The sequence below is a fragment of the Diplotaxodon limnothrissa genome, linkage group LG3 (genome assembly GCF_057381915.1).
Source record: "Diplotaxodon limnothrissa isolate DT_005_m linkage group LG3, D_limnothrissa_male_GT1.1, whole genome shotgun sequence".
Lineage (NCBI taxonomy): Eukaryota > Metazoa > Chordata > Actinopteri > Cichliformes > Cichlidae > Diplotaxodon > Diplotaxodon limnothrissa.
The window spans coordinates 43,501,140-43,514,423 of record NC_140598.1 but is presented as its reverse complement, the minus strand read 5'-3'; the positions used below and the strand labels follow the sequence as shown (position 1 = coordinate 43,514,423).

General features: G+C 40.2%; 1 protein-coding gene across 1 annotated transcript; it reads left to right on the top strand.

Moving 5' to 3' along the window:
* Positions 1-650: 650 nt before the first annotated feature.
* Positions 651-1,514, top strand: LOC146636018 (uncharacterized). The gene has a single exon (XM_085350665.1). It carries the CDS (start codon positions 651-653, stop codon positions 1,512-1,514), a length of 864 nt encoding a protein of 287 aa, XP_085206791.1.
* Positions 1,515-13,284: the final 11,770 nt, after the last annotated feature.

Below are 13,284 nucleotides of genomic sequence, written 5' to 3'. Positions count from 1 at the left end.
GAAAATTATTATGCCTGTCAAAAGCTATCATCATTTGCTCTCCGGGTAACAAACCTTTCCTCATTTCTGTACAAATTGTGCATCAGCTGTCGGGCGAGTTGGTGCTACTTGAGACCAACAGAGTGTTTCGTGCTAATCTAATAGCAAACCGAACTTCCTGGTTGTCACATCCTGGCTGGCTGACAGCTCATATGGTGACAGGCTGTGGTTGAGGCCTTAATCTTACTTTCCATCTCATTCTGCAAGGGGACTTCCTCTATTATTTCTGTCTCGTTATTCTTTCTCTATGCTCTCCTTGCTAGACTTTCTTGTTTGATTTTTCTTGTACTTGTAGCATTCTTGTAATCTCATTTTATTTCTTGTCTAATCTGAAACAGCTGAGGGATAAGAAAAATGTTTCTTTGGGGGATGAAAGGAGAAAGCATACACCAAGGGAAATATTGACATCGTACTTAGCTTACACTGAGCACGCTGGCAAGTAATATTCAAATAAAAGTGCAAAAATAAACTAATTTTCCAAACAAGCAGTCCAAACCAGAGGTTATTTTTCTTTGCTTTCCATTACCTTCTGTAGCTGAAAAGAAGCTGCAGGAAAATCAATATCCCCTGCACTTTCACGGAGATTATTGTTTTTATCCACACAGGATCCAATGAAGACAGAAAGTGCAGATTCGAGGATGCCAGAGCCCCCTCCACAAGACCCTGGTATTCCCGAAGGCCTCAAAACAAGCCCCCTAAACACAGAGGCTCTCGGGGAGTTTGCCCAAAACATGTCAGAGCACATACTTCGATCAGTTTTTAGCCAAAAGGAAACAGTAGAACCTGAGGAGTCCATTTATAACCAAGAGCACGAAATGCTAGCTGAGGCGCTAGCATCCGCAGTGATTGAGATCGCTCTGAGTGAAGTGTGTAGAGGAAGAAACTTAAAGGACCACATGGAGGGTGCTGAAATAGAGATGGAGAACAACAAGGGTGAACACCAGTGTTTTGAGGATAAATCTAGAAGAGACCAAGAACACCAGACTTCTACCCAGCCTTGCCATCCACCTCTATCCCAGTCAGGGCTTCCCGCTGTGGGATCCCTCGACTACCCCGACGCCCCACCGACCACGCCTCTTCTCCCAGAGCTGGAGAGGAGCAGAAGCAGCTTCGCCCGTAAGCTAAAAGGAGGCCTGGCAAAGGTTTTCCTACCCTCGCCTCCTCCACCAACGCCAAAGGACAAGGAGGACAACGGAGACGCTTTGATCAGCGACCCTCATGTGGAACTGATGGAGCATCTCATGCAGTCGCTGTCTACAGATGATTTGGGGAGAGGCAATTTCGAAGTAGCACCTCTGCATGAACCAACTATAGAGACTTTTGCACAGGCTCTGTCATGTGATATTACTAAGTGGGTTCTGGCTGCCAAAAAAAGAGAACAGATGTCACATGACAGTGATCTCAACCTACTGGCCCAACAGCTGGCTGAAACCATTATCACGTCCTCCATTGATGAAGCTAAAGTGCTTATCTAGGATTTAAAGTGATTCATGGAGTCAGGTATGATGAATAGCCTATATATATGCACACACAAGCTCAGTCCATGGACTATATATACATAAAAGGTGGACATAGCCACCATAACACAATCAGTTTAATTGTCTTTTGTAGCTATCTTAGTGTTTTTAAGTCAGACACGAAAAGTGAACCACTTATTGGTTAACAGCTTATGAGTAACAAGTCATTAACCAATTAGCATTTCCTGGTTTATCCACCTTTCTGACTCAAATAATGATGACAGATTTACAAAGGAATTTCATACTCTGTACACTATGATGTAAAACTAGCAACTGAGCCTCAAAAAGTTACCAGGTATTCTAGTGACATCAGAGAGTATGGAAGTACATCTATAATAGCAGAAGGCTTTTTAGAAACCTGAGTAATCGCCCCCTGTTGGGCATCAGAAAGAATGCAGGTAAAAGCAAGATAGATAGACTATCTCTAGCATATACTTCTGTCCTACTCCACATACTCCTTCGCTACACGATGACATGACAAAACATTCTGTTCTGCAGCACAGGGAGAGAAGATGCCTGCCACTTTGAGTTCTCTAAGCCACTAAAACACTGTGGATTGTGGACTATCTTTAGAGTTGGTCTATATATACCCTTTCTGTGCAGCTTTTGACTACAATCCTCAGCAAGTCCATAGTCCTACCCATTACCAAGCCAGTACTTCTCTGTTGGTCACTCTGTAGACTTAGAAGCTAAATCTATCATTTATATAGTCTGTGGGGTCTGTTACTGTTATTTCCTCTAAAGTAGGCAATACACATTATCTTACTCCAAGATTTGGGAATTTCATTTGTTACAGGAGTTAATATGATTCATTTGCATTTGATTGTAATATTATATTAATGCTATTTATTAATGATAACATATTATTATGAGTTCAACTGTGTATTCGTTTGTGTTTCTTGTTCAGAAATGAACTTGTCATTGAGGTTAAGTGGCATTTCTGCATCCTGAAAACTGCTGGATGATAAGTAACTGTTACATTTAATGATGGATTAAAGTACACTGGATCTGACTTTTATTTATTTCTTACAAAACAATACTTGGCTCCAAAAGCAATAACCACATTTGTCCTTTGGATGGCAGCACAGTAAAGAAATTTCAGCATTTTTCAGCATGAGCTCAGCAGTGCTGACCTACTTGGGACATGACAACAACTGGAATTAATTTTGTTTTCCATTTAGGAAATCATTTACTTTTAAATGGTGGTCACCTGTCAGTAAAATTGTTTTGTTTTGTTTGATTTTGCTTCTATGGTCAGGTCCTGCCAAAAGGGAAAGCCCTGCTAAATATAATGCAGAGTACAACGACTTGCAGACTGCTATATCTGTAACAGAAGATGAAACTGGACAGCAGATGTTCTGTAGATGAACTTGTATCACACTGGATTATAATCAGACATAACATTGGCAAATTGTTTGGTTAGTTTTCTTTGTAATCACCCTCAAAATCTTTATGTATCCAGCATGACTCATTCAGCCCGTACACTGAGCAACGATACTGGCATTTTGGACAAATTTGTGTTCTGGCTCAAAGAAAGCTCGTTTTCATACTCACTTCGTCCTTGATGTCAGACCTTGGAAGAACAAAAAGAAAAAAGAAAAAAAAACAGGGCGCCACAGGTCTTAACCAAACACTGATGCGATCCTGGAATCGAATAAAAACTCTGTTTTCTTTTTAAATCAGTAACTACTTAAACACAGTTGGAGATTGACAAATTTACTGCAAGAAAATCTTTGCTGAACTTTTAAAGTGCTGTTTTGAATAAAGAGTCTCATTGTTCCTCTTAGTCACCGCTGTTTGAGTTCACACACTTTTTTGGTTCAAGAAACTAGGTAAGTGGGACACACAAACAGACTCAGACCCCCTTCCGCCCTCCCTTTTATTTTGCACAAACACAAAACACACACACAAAAGCCCCACCATACAATAAACAACCCAAACATGTGCAGATGATATGAAGCATATTTCTCTCTTTCCACTAAAAAAACCCCAATTAGGTCTGTATGTTAATACTTACAGACTTGTCTGGATGAGGTATAAACATATTAACAAAGAGTTCGAGCACAAATTACTAACATACAGCAGACATAAGACTTAGTGCTTTTATCATTTTCAGTCAACACTAGTAAGAAGGCAGTCAGTCGCTTCTGTGACGATGGAAATATTTGAAAACCAGTACGTCTTCATTCCTGGCAAGTCATAGTCTGCTCTTATTTTCAAATACAATGCCCTCTCTCAGACATGCACGAGGTGTCCTTTTTCCATCAGTGCCATGTTGTCTCAACAGTGAGAGAGGTCTCCCTCCCAACTTATACATTATTCTACAGATGTCATGATCCTTGTGTTTTGTTGGGTTCTTTTGTTGATTTTCTGGTAATAATGGAGTTTTAGTTATGGAGTTACTTAAGAGAATGGAACACATTGTCATTGTACATGTACAGTGGGGCAAAAAAGTATTTAGTCAGCCACCGATTGTGCAAGTTCCCCCACCTAAAATGATGACAGAGGTCAGTAATTTGCACCAGAGGTACACTTCAACTGTGAGAGACAGAATGTGAAAAAAAAATCCATGAATCCACATGGTAGGATTTGTAAAGAATTTATTCGTAAATCAGGGTGGAAAATAAGTATTTGGTCAATAACAAAAATACAACTCAATACTTTGTAACATAACCTTTGTTGGCAATAACAGAGGTCAAACGTTTACTATAGGTCTTTACCAGGTTTGCACACACAGTAGCTGGTATTTTGGCCCATTCCTCCATGCAGATCTTCTCGAGAGCAGTGATGTTTTGGGGCTGTCGCCGAGCAACACGGACTTTCAACTCCCGCCACAGATTTTCTATGGGGTTGAGGTCTGGAGACTGGCTAGGCCACTCCAGGACTTTCAAATGCTTCTTACGGAGCCACTCCTTTGTTGCCCGGGCGGTGTGTTTTGGATCATTGTCATGTTGGAAGACCCAGCCTCGTTTCATCTTCAAAGTTCTCACTGATGGAAGGAGGTTTTGGCTCAAAATTTCACCATACATGGCCCCATTCATTCTGTCCTTAACACGGATCAGTCGTCCTGTCCCCTTGGCAGAAAAACAGCCCCATAGCATGATGTTTCCACCCCCATGCTTCACAGTAGGTATGGTGTTCTTGGGATGCAACTCAGTATTCTTCTTCCTCCAAACACGACCAAAAAGTTCTACTTTGGTTTCATCTGACCACATGACATTCTCCCAATCCTCTGCTGTATCATCCATGTGCTCTCTGGCAAACTTCAGACGGGCATGGACATGCACTGGCTTCAGCAGCGGAACACGTCTGGCACTGCGGGATTTGATTCCCTGCCGTTGTAGTGTGTTACTGATGGTGACCTTTGTTACTTTGGTCCCAGCTCTCTGCAGGTCATTCACCAGGTCCCCCCGTGTGGTTCTGGGATCTTTGCTCACCGTTCTCATGATCATTTTGACCCCACGGGATGAGATCTTGCGTGGAGCCCCAGATCGAGGGAGATTATCAGTGGTCTTGTATGTCTTCCATTTTCTGATGATCGCTCCCACAGTTGATTTTTTCACACCAAGCTGCTTGCCTATTGTAGATTCACTCTTCCCAGTCTGGTGCAGGTCTACAATACTTTTCCTGGTGTCCTTCGAGAGCTCTTTGGTCTCGGCCATGGCAGAGTTTGGAGTCTGACTGTTTGAGGCTGTGGACAGGTGTCTTTTATACAGATGATGAGTTCAAACAGGTGCCATTCATACAGGTAACGAGTGGGGGACAGAAAAGCTTCTTACAGAAGACGTTACAGGTCTGTGAGAGCCAGAGATTTTCCTTGTTTGAGGTGACCAAATACTTATTTTCCACCCTGATTTACGAATAAATTCTTTACAAATCCTACCATGTGGATTCATGGATTTTTTTTTCACATTCTGTCTCTCACAGTTGAAGTGTACCTCTGGTGCAAATTACTGACCTCTGTCATCATTTTAAGTGGGGGAACTTGCACAATCGGTGGCTGACTAAATACTTTTTTGCCCCACTGTACAATGAACTTGTGAGTGCTCCACACCAACTATGCTAGAATAAAATATAAATAGTAGACAGCAGGAATAAATAGCAAGCAGAATAAATATATATGATGAAGAGGGATAGATACAAAACAAGAGAAATATATACAAAGAAAAAAAAGCCTTGGTCTGAGTGGAGTCTGTGTGTGAGTGATGAGGGTTACTCAGACTATGCCTCAGATGAGTGAGGTGGGTGGGCAGTTGTAGGGTGTGGGGGTTAGTGTTTGTTAATAGTCTTAATGGCGTATGGGAAGAAGCTGTTTGTGACTCTGGAGGTGTCCTTTCACTCTAGTATTCAGAGTCTACTTAGAAGAATTACTATGTTTTGACATTATTTATTGTTATATTTATTAATTTATCCTCTTCTTTTAAGTCATCATCTCTGTGTTGTTTCCTTGTTATGTTACTTGCTGTTTTATTTTGATAATCCTTTGTCTCACAGATCTTTATTTTAGTTATATTTCCCTTGTCTCATCACTTTATTTAATGAAGCCGCGTCTAGTTTCCCAGGTGTCTCCACTCTCAGCCTCAGTTTTGTCAGGTTGGGTGTTTTCACGCAAAGAAAAGTCAAAGTGAACTCCAAGCAAACTAAAATGCAGCTCTACAAACCACGTGAGAATGTTCAGCCTGCTAATTGGCCAGATGTGTCTGGGGCAGGAGCAACAAAAGTAAATAGAGGAAGAAGGTGCTGTGTTCTGGGCTATTGGAAAACACAGAGAACTTACCTTTATTTCATGGCTAGCTGCTAGCCTTTACAGATTATTACACATCTGTAATAGCGTCCAACAGTGAGAATACAAAGCATTCTAGGCTTGTAACATACAGTAATTAGTTTGGATTGGGGTCGGATCACATTCACACCACAAAAGTGATATTTTGGCAAGTGTGAAAGCACACTTTGGTATGCTTTGTGTGCTATATGTGTTTGTAAAGACTTTTGGAAACAGGAATTTATTTCCTGTTTTGGAATGTGACTTTCTTGGTCCCCTGTACTGAACTTTCTTAAAGTCCTTTTTTTTTGTGTCATTCTTCAAGTCTGTTTTGTGAGTCCTACATTTGGGGCCTTTTGTCCAGAAATCATAAGAGTAGAAAACATTTTTTCCTGTGAAGGGGTATTTTTTAACCAGCGATGGGCACCTAAAGTCTCAAAAGTTTAAAGCTTTACTTCTGTTTTTGGCAAAAAAGATCCAAAGTTTTGAGGCAAAGAACAACATCTGGTGGCAAAATGAAGGCAAAGCAACCTCCAGAGCACAACTGAACCACAAGCATACCTTATTGTTTCAATCTCAGATCATGAATAAAAGCTCTGAAAAGACTAATGAATGCATCACTATTATGCATTAAAAAAATAATTATCTGTTGTAACTTTCATTTATGGTAAAATGTCAGTCTGTAAATGTACATTGTCGTGCATCTGGAGGAATCCGAGACCAACCACCGTAGGGTCTGACAATGGGTCCAAAAATTTGTCTTTAAACATGTCAGTCATCAAGGTACAAAAAAATCAAATCAAAAAATCAAAGTTGATTCTTTACTGTCTCAGAATCAACTATATGGGTCATCCAGATAACTGATGGCAGTCAAGGTGCAGTTGCCTAGAACTGTAGAATCTCATCTGTGAAATGCACAGGGTGCCAGTGTTGGACCTGCCAATTTTAGTATTCAATAGCAAATGTCAAATGGGCTCCGTGGTACCAAGCAGTGAGCAGCAGAGGATGACAGGCCCTCAGACACCCTCGTGTTCCTGTTTTGGTCAGAGACATTCTCACCATTGGCCTACTGGAGGTCATTTTGTAGGGCTCTGGCAGTGCTCATCCTGTTCCTCCTTGCACAAAGGAGTAGATACTTGTCCTGCTAATGGGTTAAGGGGCTTCTACAGGCCTGTCCAACACTCATAGAGTAAATGCCTGTCTCCTGGAATCTCCTCTCAGATATGATGCTATACTCTGATTTGAACTTTTTTGAGCAGTGTATTTTTATCTTCCAAAGAAAATGTTTTTGGTATGAGTTACAGATTTTTGTCAGGGCAAGCAAAACAGCAGTGCTTACTAGAGCAGGGCGATATGACCAAAAATATTTATCACGATACACATTTGAAAATTTGCAATAACGATATAACTGACGATATAAATGACACTAGACAAAATACTCCTCAACTTTATTAGTGCAAAAAAAACAAAACAAACAACCATCAATGTATTTTCACTTAAACAAGCAGCTTTTTTATGTGCATTAAAGTTATATAAAAACGTAACAGTGCAAATTCCTTGCTGACAGTTTAACCAAAAGGCATTTCCAGTGGAAATTGGCTGACATATCCTCAGCATAACCATGTATAATATCTACAAAACTTAAAAAGAGGTTATACACACACAATACGGTAATATTATGTTGAAGCACAGTACGTATCACTCCGCGAGGCGCCTGCCTACGATAGCCGTAATGCTCCGACAATCCATCAAGCGGTGCGGCTTCGTAGCTTAGCAAAGTTGTACTAAAACATTTGACAGATTTTTGAGCACCATGTACCACATAAAATCATTTCGAGGTCAGTAAACACAACCAGAATTCATACATAAGGCGCACGGGATTATAAGGGGCACTGTCGATTTTCAGAAAAATAAAAGGATTGATTTTAAGTGTGCCGTATTTTCCAAACAACACGGTAATAACGACGGCCCGCTAGCATGCTCTACCAAAAATAGTGCTCTGTTGTGTATCTGACGGACGAAAGCTAGACCAGTTCCACACCAGTGAAGTTGCAGCATTTTTACAAACCAATTCTGGTTCATCTGTTTCATTCAACGATCCGCTTTCGCTCTTCTCATTCTGCGTCGCCGCCATGTGCGTATGTAAACAAAGGCACTGCGCATGCGCGTTTTACCCATATTCTATCGCGATATTTCCTTTTCTTATCGTTGCCCAACATTACACCAGTATTACCGTGAACGGTATGATACAGCCCAGCCCTAGTGCTTACCCGTTTAAAAATAGACATCGATTAAAACCTACCAAAGCTCTTTCCCTGCATGTCAAACAGCACTCTCTTATAAACCTGTTTGTATGCATTTAAACTCAGAGGTGTGGACTCGAGTCACATGACTTGGACTCGAGTCAGACTCGAGTCATTCATTTTATGACTTTAAACTTGACTTGAAAAAATGTTCTAAGACTTGTGACTTGATTTGGACTTTTACACTAATGACCTGGGACTTGAATTGGACTTGAACCGGTTTACTTGAAAAGACTTGATATTTCACCCCAAATATAAAATTTAACATGCATATTGTATAGAAAGTGTGCATCATGTATTCAAACCACACGCCGTACGTATGTGTGTGTGAACTGTAGCACAGCCAATCAAATTAACCAGATTTTTTTTTAAAAGAAAAAAAAAAACGCTTAAAAATTTTATTTTTTTCAGGTACATAAACTATGAAGTAGTCAACAAAAAACCGAAATGCAATATGCAAAACATGCAAGAAGAGAATCACAGACAGATATGGAACAACTTCCAACTTTCTCCGACAGTTGAAGTTACATAAAGAACAGGAGGTGGTGCTTCTCTTTTGCTACAATGAGATAGCTGACTTCATCTAACTAGCAAATGTTGTCCAGGCTCCGTTGGTGATACAGTTTTTTTTAATGTGTATGATATTTTTGTCATGCTATTTTAAAGCCGGTCCTACAAGCGCATCCAAGAATAACATGCAGCTTATCTCAGAACTGTCGGTGAAAATTATTCTTGGAGCTAAGTTAAATTGAGCTGCATTTTATAGAGGTGCAACTTCACAATTTGTGTATATTTTCTAAGTTCACTATTTTGTCATGTGTTGAGAAAAACACAGATTTTAAAATTACATGGTCTAATATTTACATTTAGCATAACTGCAACATTCTTTTTTCATTTTTTTTAAAGACTCGAAAGGACTTGAAATTCAAAGTTTCAGACTTGTGACTTTACTTGGACTTTTACACCAGTGACTTGAGACTCGACTCTGACTTGCCTGACATTACTTGAGACTTGACTTGTGACTTGAGGATAAAGACTTGAGACTTGAGGATAAAGACTTGAGACTTACTTGAGACTTGAGGATAAAGACTTGAGACTTACCTGAGACTTGAGGATAAAGACTTGAGACTTACCTGAGACTTGTGGATAAAGACTTGAGACTTACCTGAGACTTGAAGATAAAGACTTGAGACTTACTTGAGACTTGAGGATAAAGACTTGAGACTTACTTGAGACTTGAGGATAAAGACTTGAGACTTACCTGAGACTTGAGGATAAAGACTTGAGACTTACCTGAGACTTGTGGATAAAGACTTGAGACTTACCTGAGACTTGAAGATAAAGACTTGAGACTTACTTGAGACTTGAGGATAAAGACTTGAGACTTACTTGAGACTTGAGGATAAAGACTTGAGACTTACTTGAGACTTGCAAAACAATGACTTGGTCCCACCTCTGTTTAAACTACTGCAATATTGTGGCCACAGCTGGCTACAGTTTCTGGAAGCAGGTTTTTCCTCTGCTTAATTACAAGCTTTTGAAATCTGTAGCATCCATCAGTGTCATGGGTATGTCCGTGTTTTGTTATGAAGGTTGGAACTGGGCAAGCTGAGGTAACCTTTCCTGGTTTGCAATGTGAGGGTTCTGTCTGCCCAGGCCAATGAAAATTGTGAAGAATTTTATTGCTGTGTCCCCACTCCACAGAGATCTAAAGTCCTCCTGAGATGACTAAGGTAGATTAAACCTTTTAGCATATTTTGTTGCCTTAATGTCAATTTTAAATGCCTGACACAGCTACTACTAAAGTCTCTTGGCCTTGTTGCCTTGGTGATATAGCATTCAAGCACATCAACAATAAACTCCTCTCACCTCTACACAGCTGGCTAATCTTTCTGTGATGTTGAACAGTTACAGAAATGGACATTATCGGGCTCCTTTAATCAGACACTAGGGATGTATTCGGTCATCGAAACAAAAATTTTGGCCTTTAAAAAACGGAAACTGAAGATTTTGGACCTAAAAGGTGCAAAGCATACTTGCTGACTTAAGGTAGAAACACATTCAAAGAGACCACAATACACACACGCTGGCTTGGCTGCAGCAGTATGTGATAGTCCCTCAGCTCTGATACATAATATGTCATGGAATGCTTACTCTGAACTTTTAACTCCCACTGCTGATCACCATTGTGTTTTCCTACCACGGGACGCTAACTGACTGACACACTCACAAATATACACACTGACACACAGGCGCATAGATAAGCTGCAGGGCTGGGTGGACAGCTGTGGTGTCAGAGGAAACACACACATCTGGAGAAATGCTTGTTGTGTTGTCAGGTGGTTGGCTGCCAGAAAGACAAAGGGGGTGGAGAGGGGAGAGATGGAAAAGGGAAGAAGTGTAATGATACACATAGGAGGCATAGCAGGGGGGTGCTGTATACCCTAGTAGTAAATAAATTGCTGCAGCTGTCTCAGTCTATGGAAGGTAAAGCCATTGCTCATATGAACCCTGAATTAAATTTAAAAAAATAAATAAAGAGAGCACCAAGATAAGCATTTTAGGGAAAACTAGGAAAAACTTGGGGTTTTACACTGTTATCACATTTCTTATGAAAGAAAATCACCAATGAGTTCGTAAGATTTAACACCAAATACTCAATGTATTCATAAATCAAGATAGATTTCTCAAAATCAAGCCACACAACAGAGAAGTTTCAAATAATGAGGTCTGTATATGTGCAAGTAATAATTCAGCTGCTTGTTTCAGATAGTTTGTGATCATTAAGGCCAAGTATAATTAGATAACATTTATTTGCAACTGTCACGAATTAAATTTAAAGCAATAAATGAGCATTTGATGCCTTCAGTACACACACATTGCTTTCTATGTGATAAATGTGATTTAATAAGCAGAACACCTTAAAATTCTTGGTCTCAGAGGTTTCTCAGTATTGCACGTAGAAAAGGAAAACTGCTGATCTGTGTGCTGATCTGACCATCCTCCATAAAGCTTTGTGGTCCAGAGCATTACAAGTGCCGTACCAGGTCGTGATATAACCAGACAGAAATCTCTTGATGGTGCATCAATAGAAGTTGGTGAGTATTCTAGAGTCCATGCCAAACCTCTTCAGCCATCGCAGGAAGCAGAGCTGTTTCGCTGCTTTTGTGATCAAATCCATGTAATGTGACCAGCTCAGGTCCTCACTGATGTTGACGCCAGAAACCTGAAGCATCTGATTCTCTCCAACCCTGTCCTGTCGATGTGAATGAGGGTGTGCTCTCCACCCCGCAGTTTGCTGTAATCTGCAATGAGCTCTTTGGCCTCGCTGATGTTGAGCAGCAGGTTGTTGTCCCAACACCATGATGTCAGGGCTCTCATCTCTGCTCTGTAACCAGACTTGTCTCCATCTGAAATGCAACCAATAATCGTGGTGTCATCTGCAAATTCGATGCAGTTTGGACTCTAGTGTCGAAAGGGCGTAGCCATGTTTTTTTCTCCAATTTTAAAATTAAGAAAAGGAAAACAAAATTGCAATAATTAAAATCTTTTATATCTTTAATAATCAGATTTTTAGATTTATGGAGTACTTGAGTGTATATTTCAATGGCAGACACTTTCATGAAAATCTCTTAGAGGATTTTAAGTGTTTCTTGCATCACCAAAGTGTTGCCAGCTGCGTTTCTCCCTTTGCTCCTTAAAGTACCTGACTACTCAAAGACCTTTTTCACCAGTCCTCCACTTGATCTTCTTTGATTTCATTTCAGCCCAATGCCAGGACCGCACAGCGTTGCCATGTGGATGGTACTTTTTGTTTTAAATAAGAACACCATGTCTTCTGATTTAATCCTGATCAAAAACACTGTATGAAAATCGTAACATTTGTTTTCAGTATCTTTCCAGTTAGTTATTCTATCATTTCACATAATGTCAGTTTAGATTAAATGGATTTGTTTTTTTTTTAAAAAGACCCTTAAAGCTCTTTGTCGAGACCTACATTGATCTGATTGTGCAGCAGCAGGAGAACTTTATACACTGACTTGCTGTACTACTGGTTTCACTGCTTTGACTCACTGAGAAAGTGGTGTCTTTTATTCAACTTCAATTAAGTTGTTTGTTAAAGTCTTAAACCACCAAATTGTGTGCTGAATTGAATTTCTTAAAACAGCCAATAAAACTGAAAAACTAAAATCTCAAAATACAATTGAAGCAGGTATGAAGACAATTTTTCTTCACTGCCAAAATAGCCTGCAAAAACCTGCGCAGTGTACAGATTGTTCTATTTTACGAGGGTAAAACTGGCTCAGCATTCATAAATCAGAGTGAAGTGTAAGTTGGACAAATGCTGTGCAACAATACTCGTATCGATATTGAACCGTTCGATACAGTGCTTTCGGTTTGGTGCGCATATGTATCGAGCAATACAGCGTTTTTAATTTAGTTTATCAACTTTCCTTCTGACGATGCTGTCTGTGTTGAGCGCTCAGTGGATCTGCGCTCGACAGTGCAGCCTAGGCGGAGTAGTCGAACGCAGATTCACTGAGCGCAGGGCAAGCTAGCCAGACAGAAGTTAAGCTCTCCTTGCAACATGGCAAATTGAACCTCCCCCACCCTCATTCAGATCTGGCGTTTGGAACTATTTTGGTTTTCATGTGACGTATGA

Bases quoted from the DNA above. Each gene is read 5' to 3' on its own strand.
- LOC146636018 (XM_085350665.1), top strand. From the start codon at position 651: ATGAAGACAGAAAGTGCAGATTCGAGGATGCCAGAGCCCCCTCCACAA.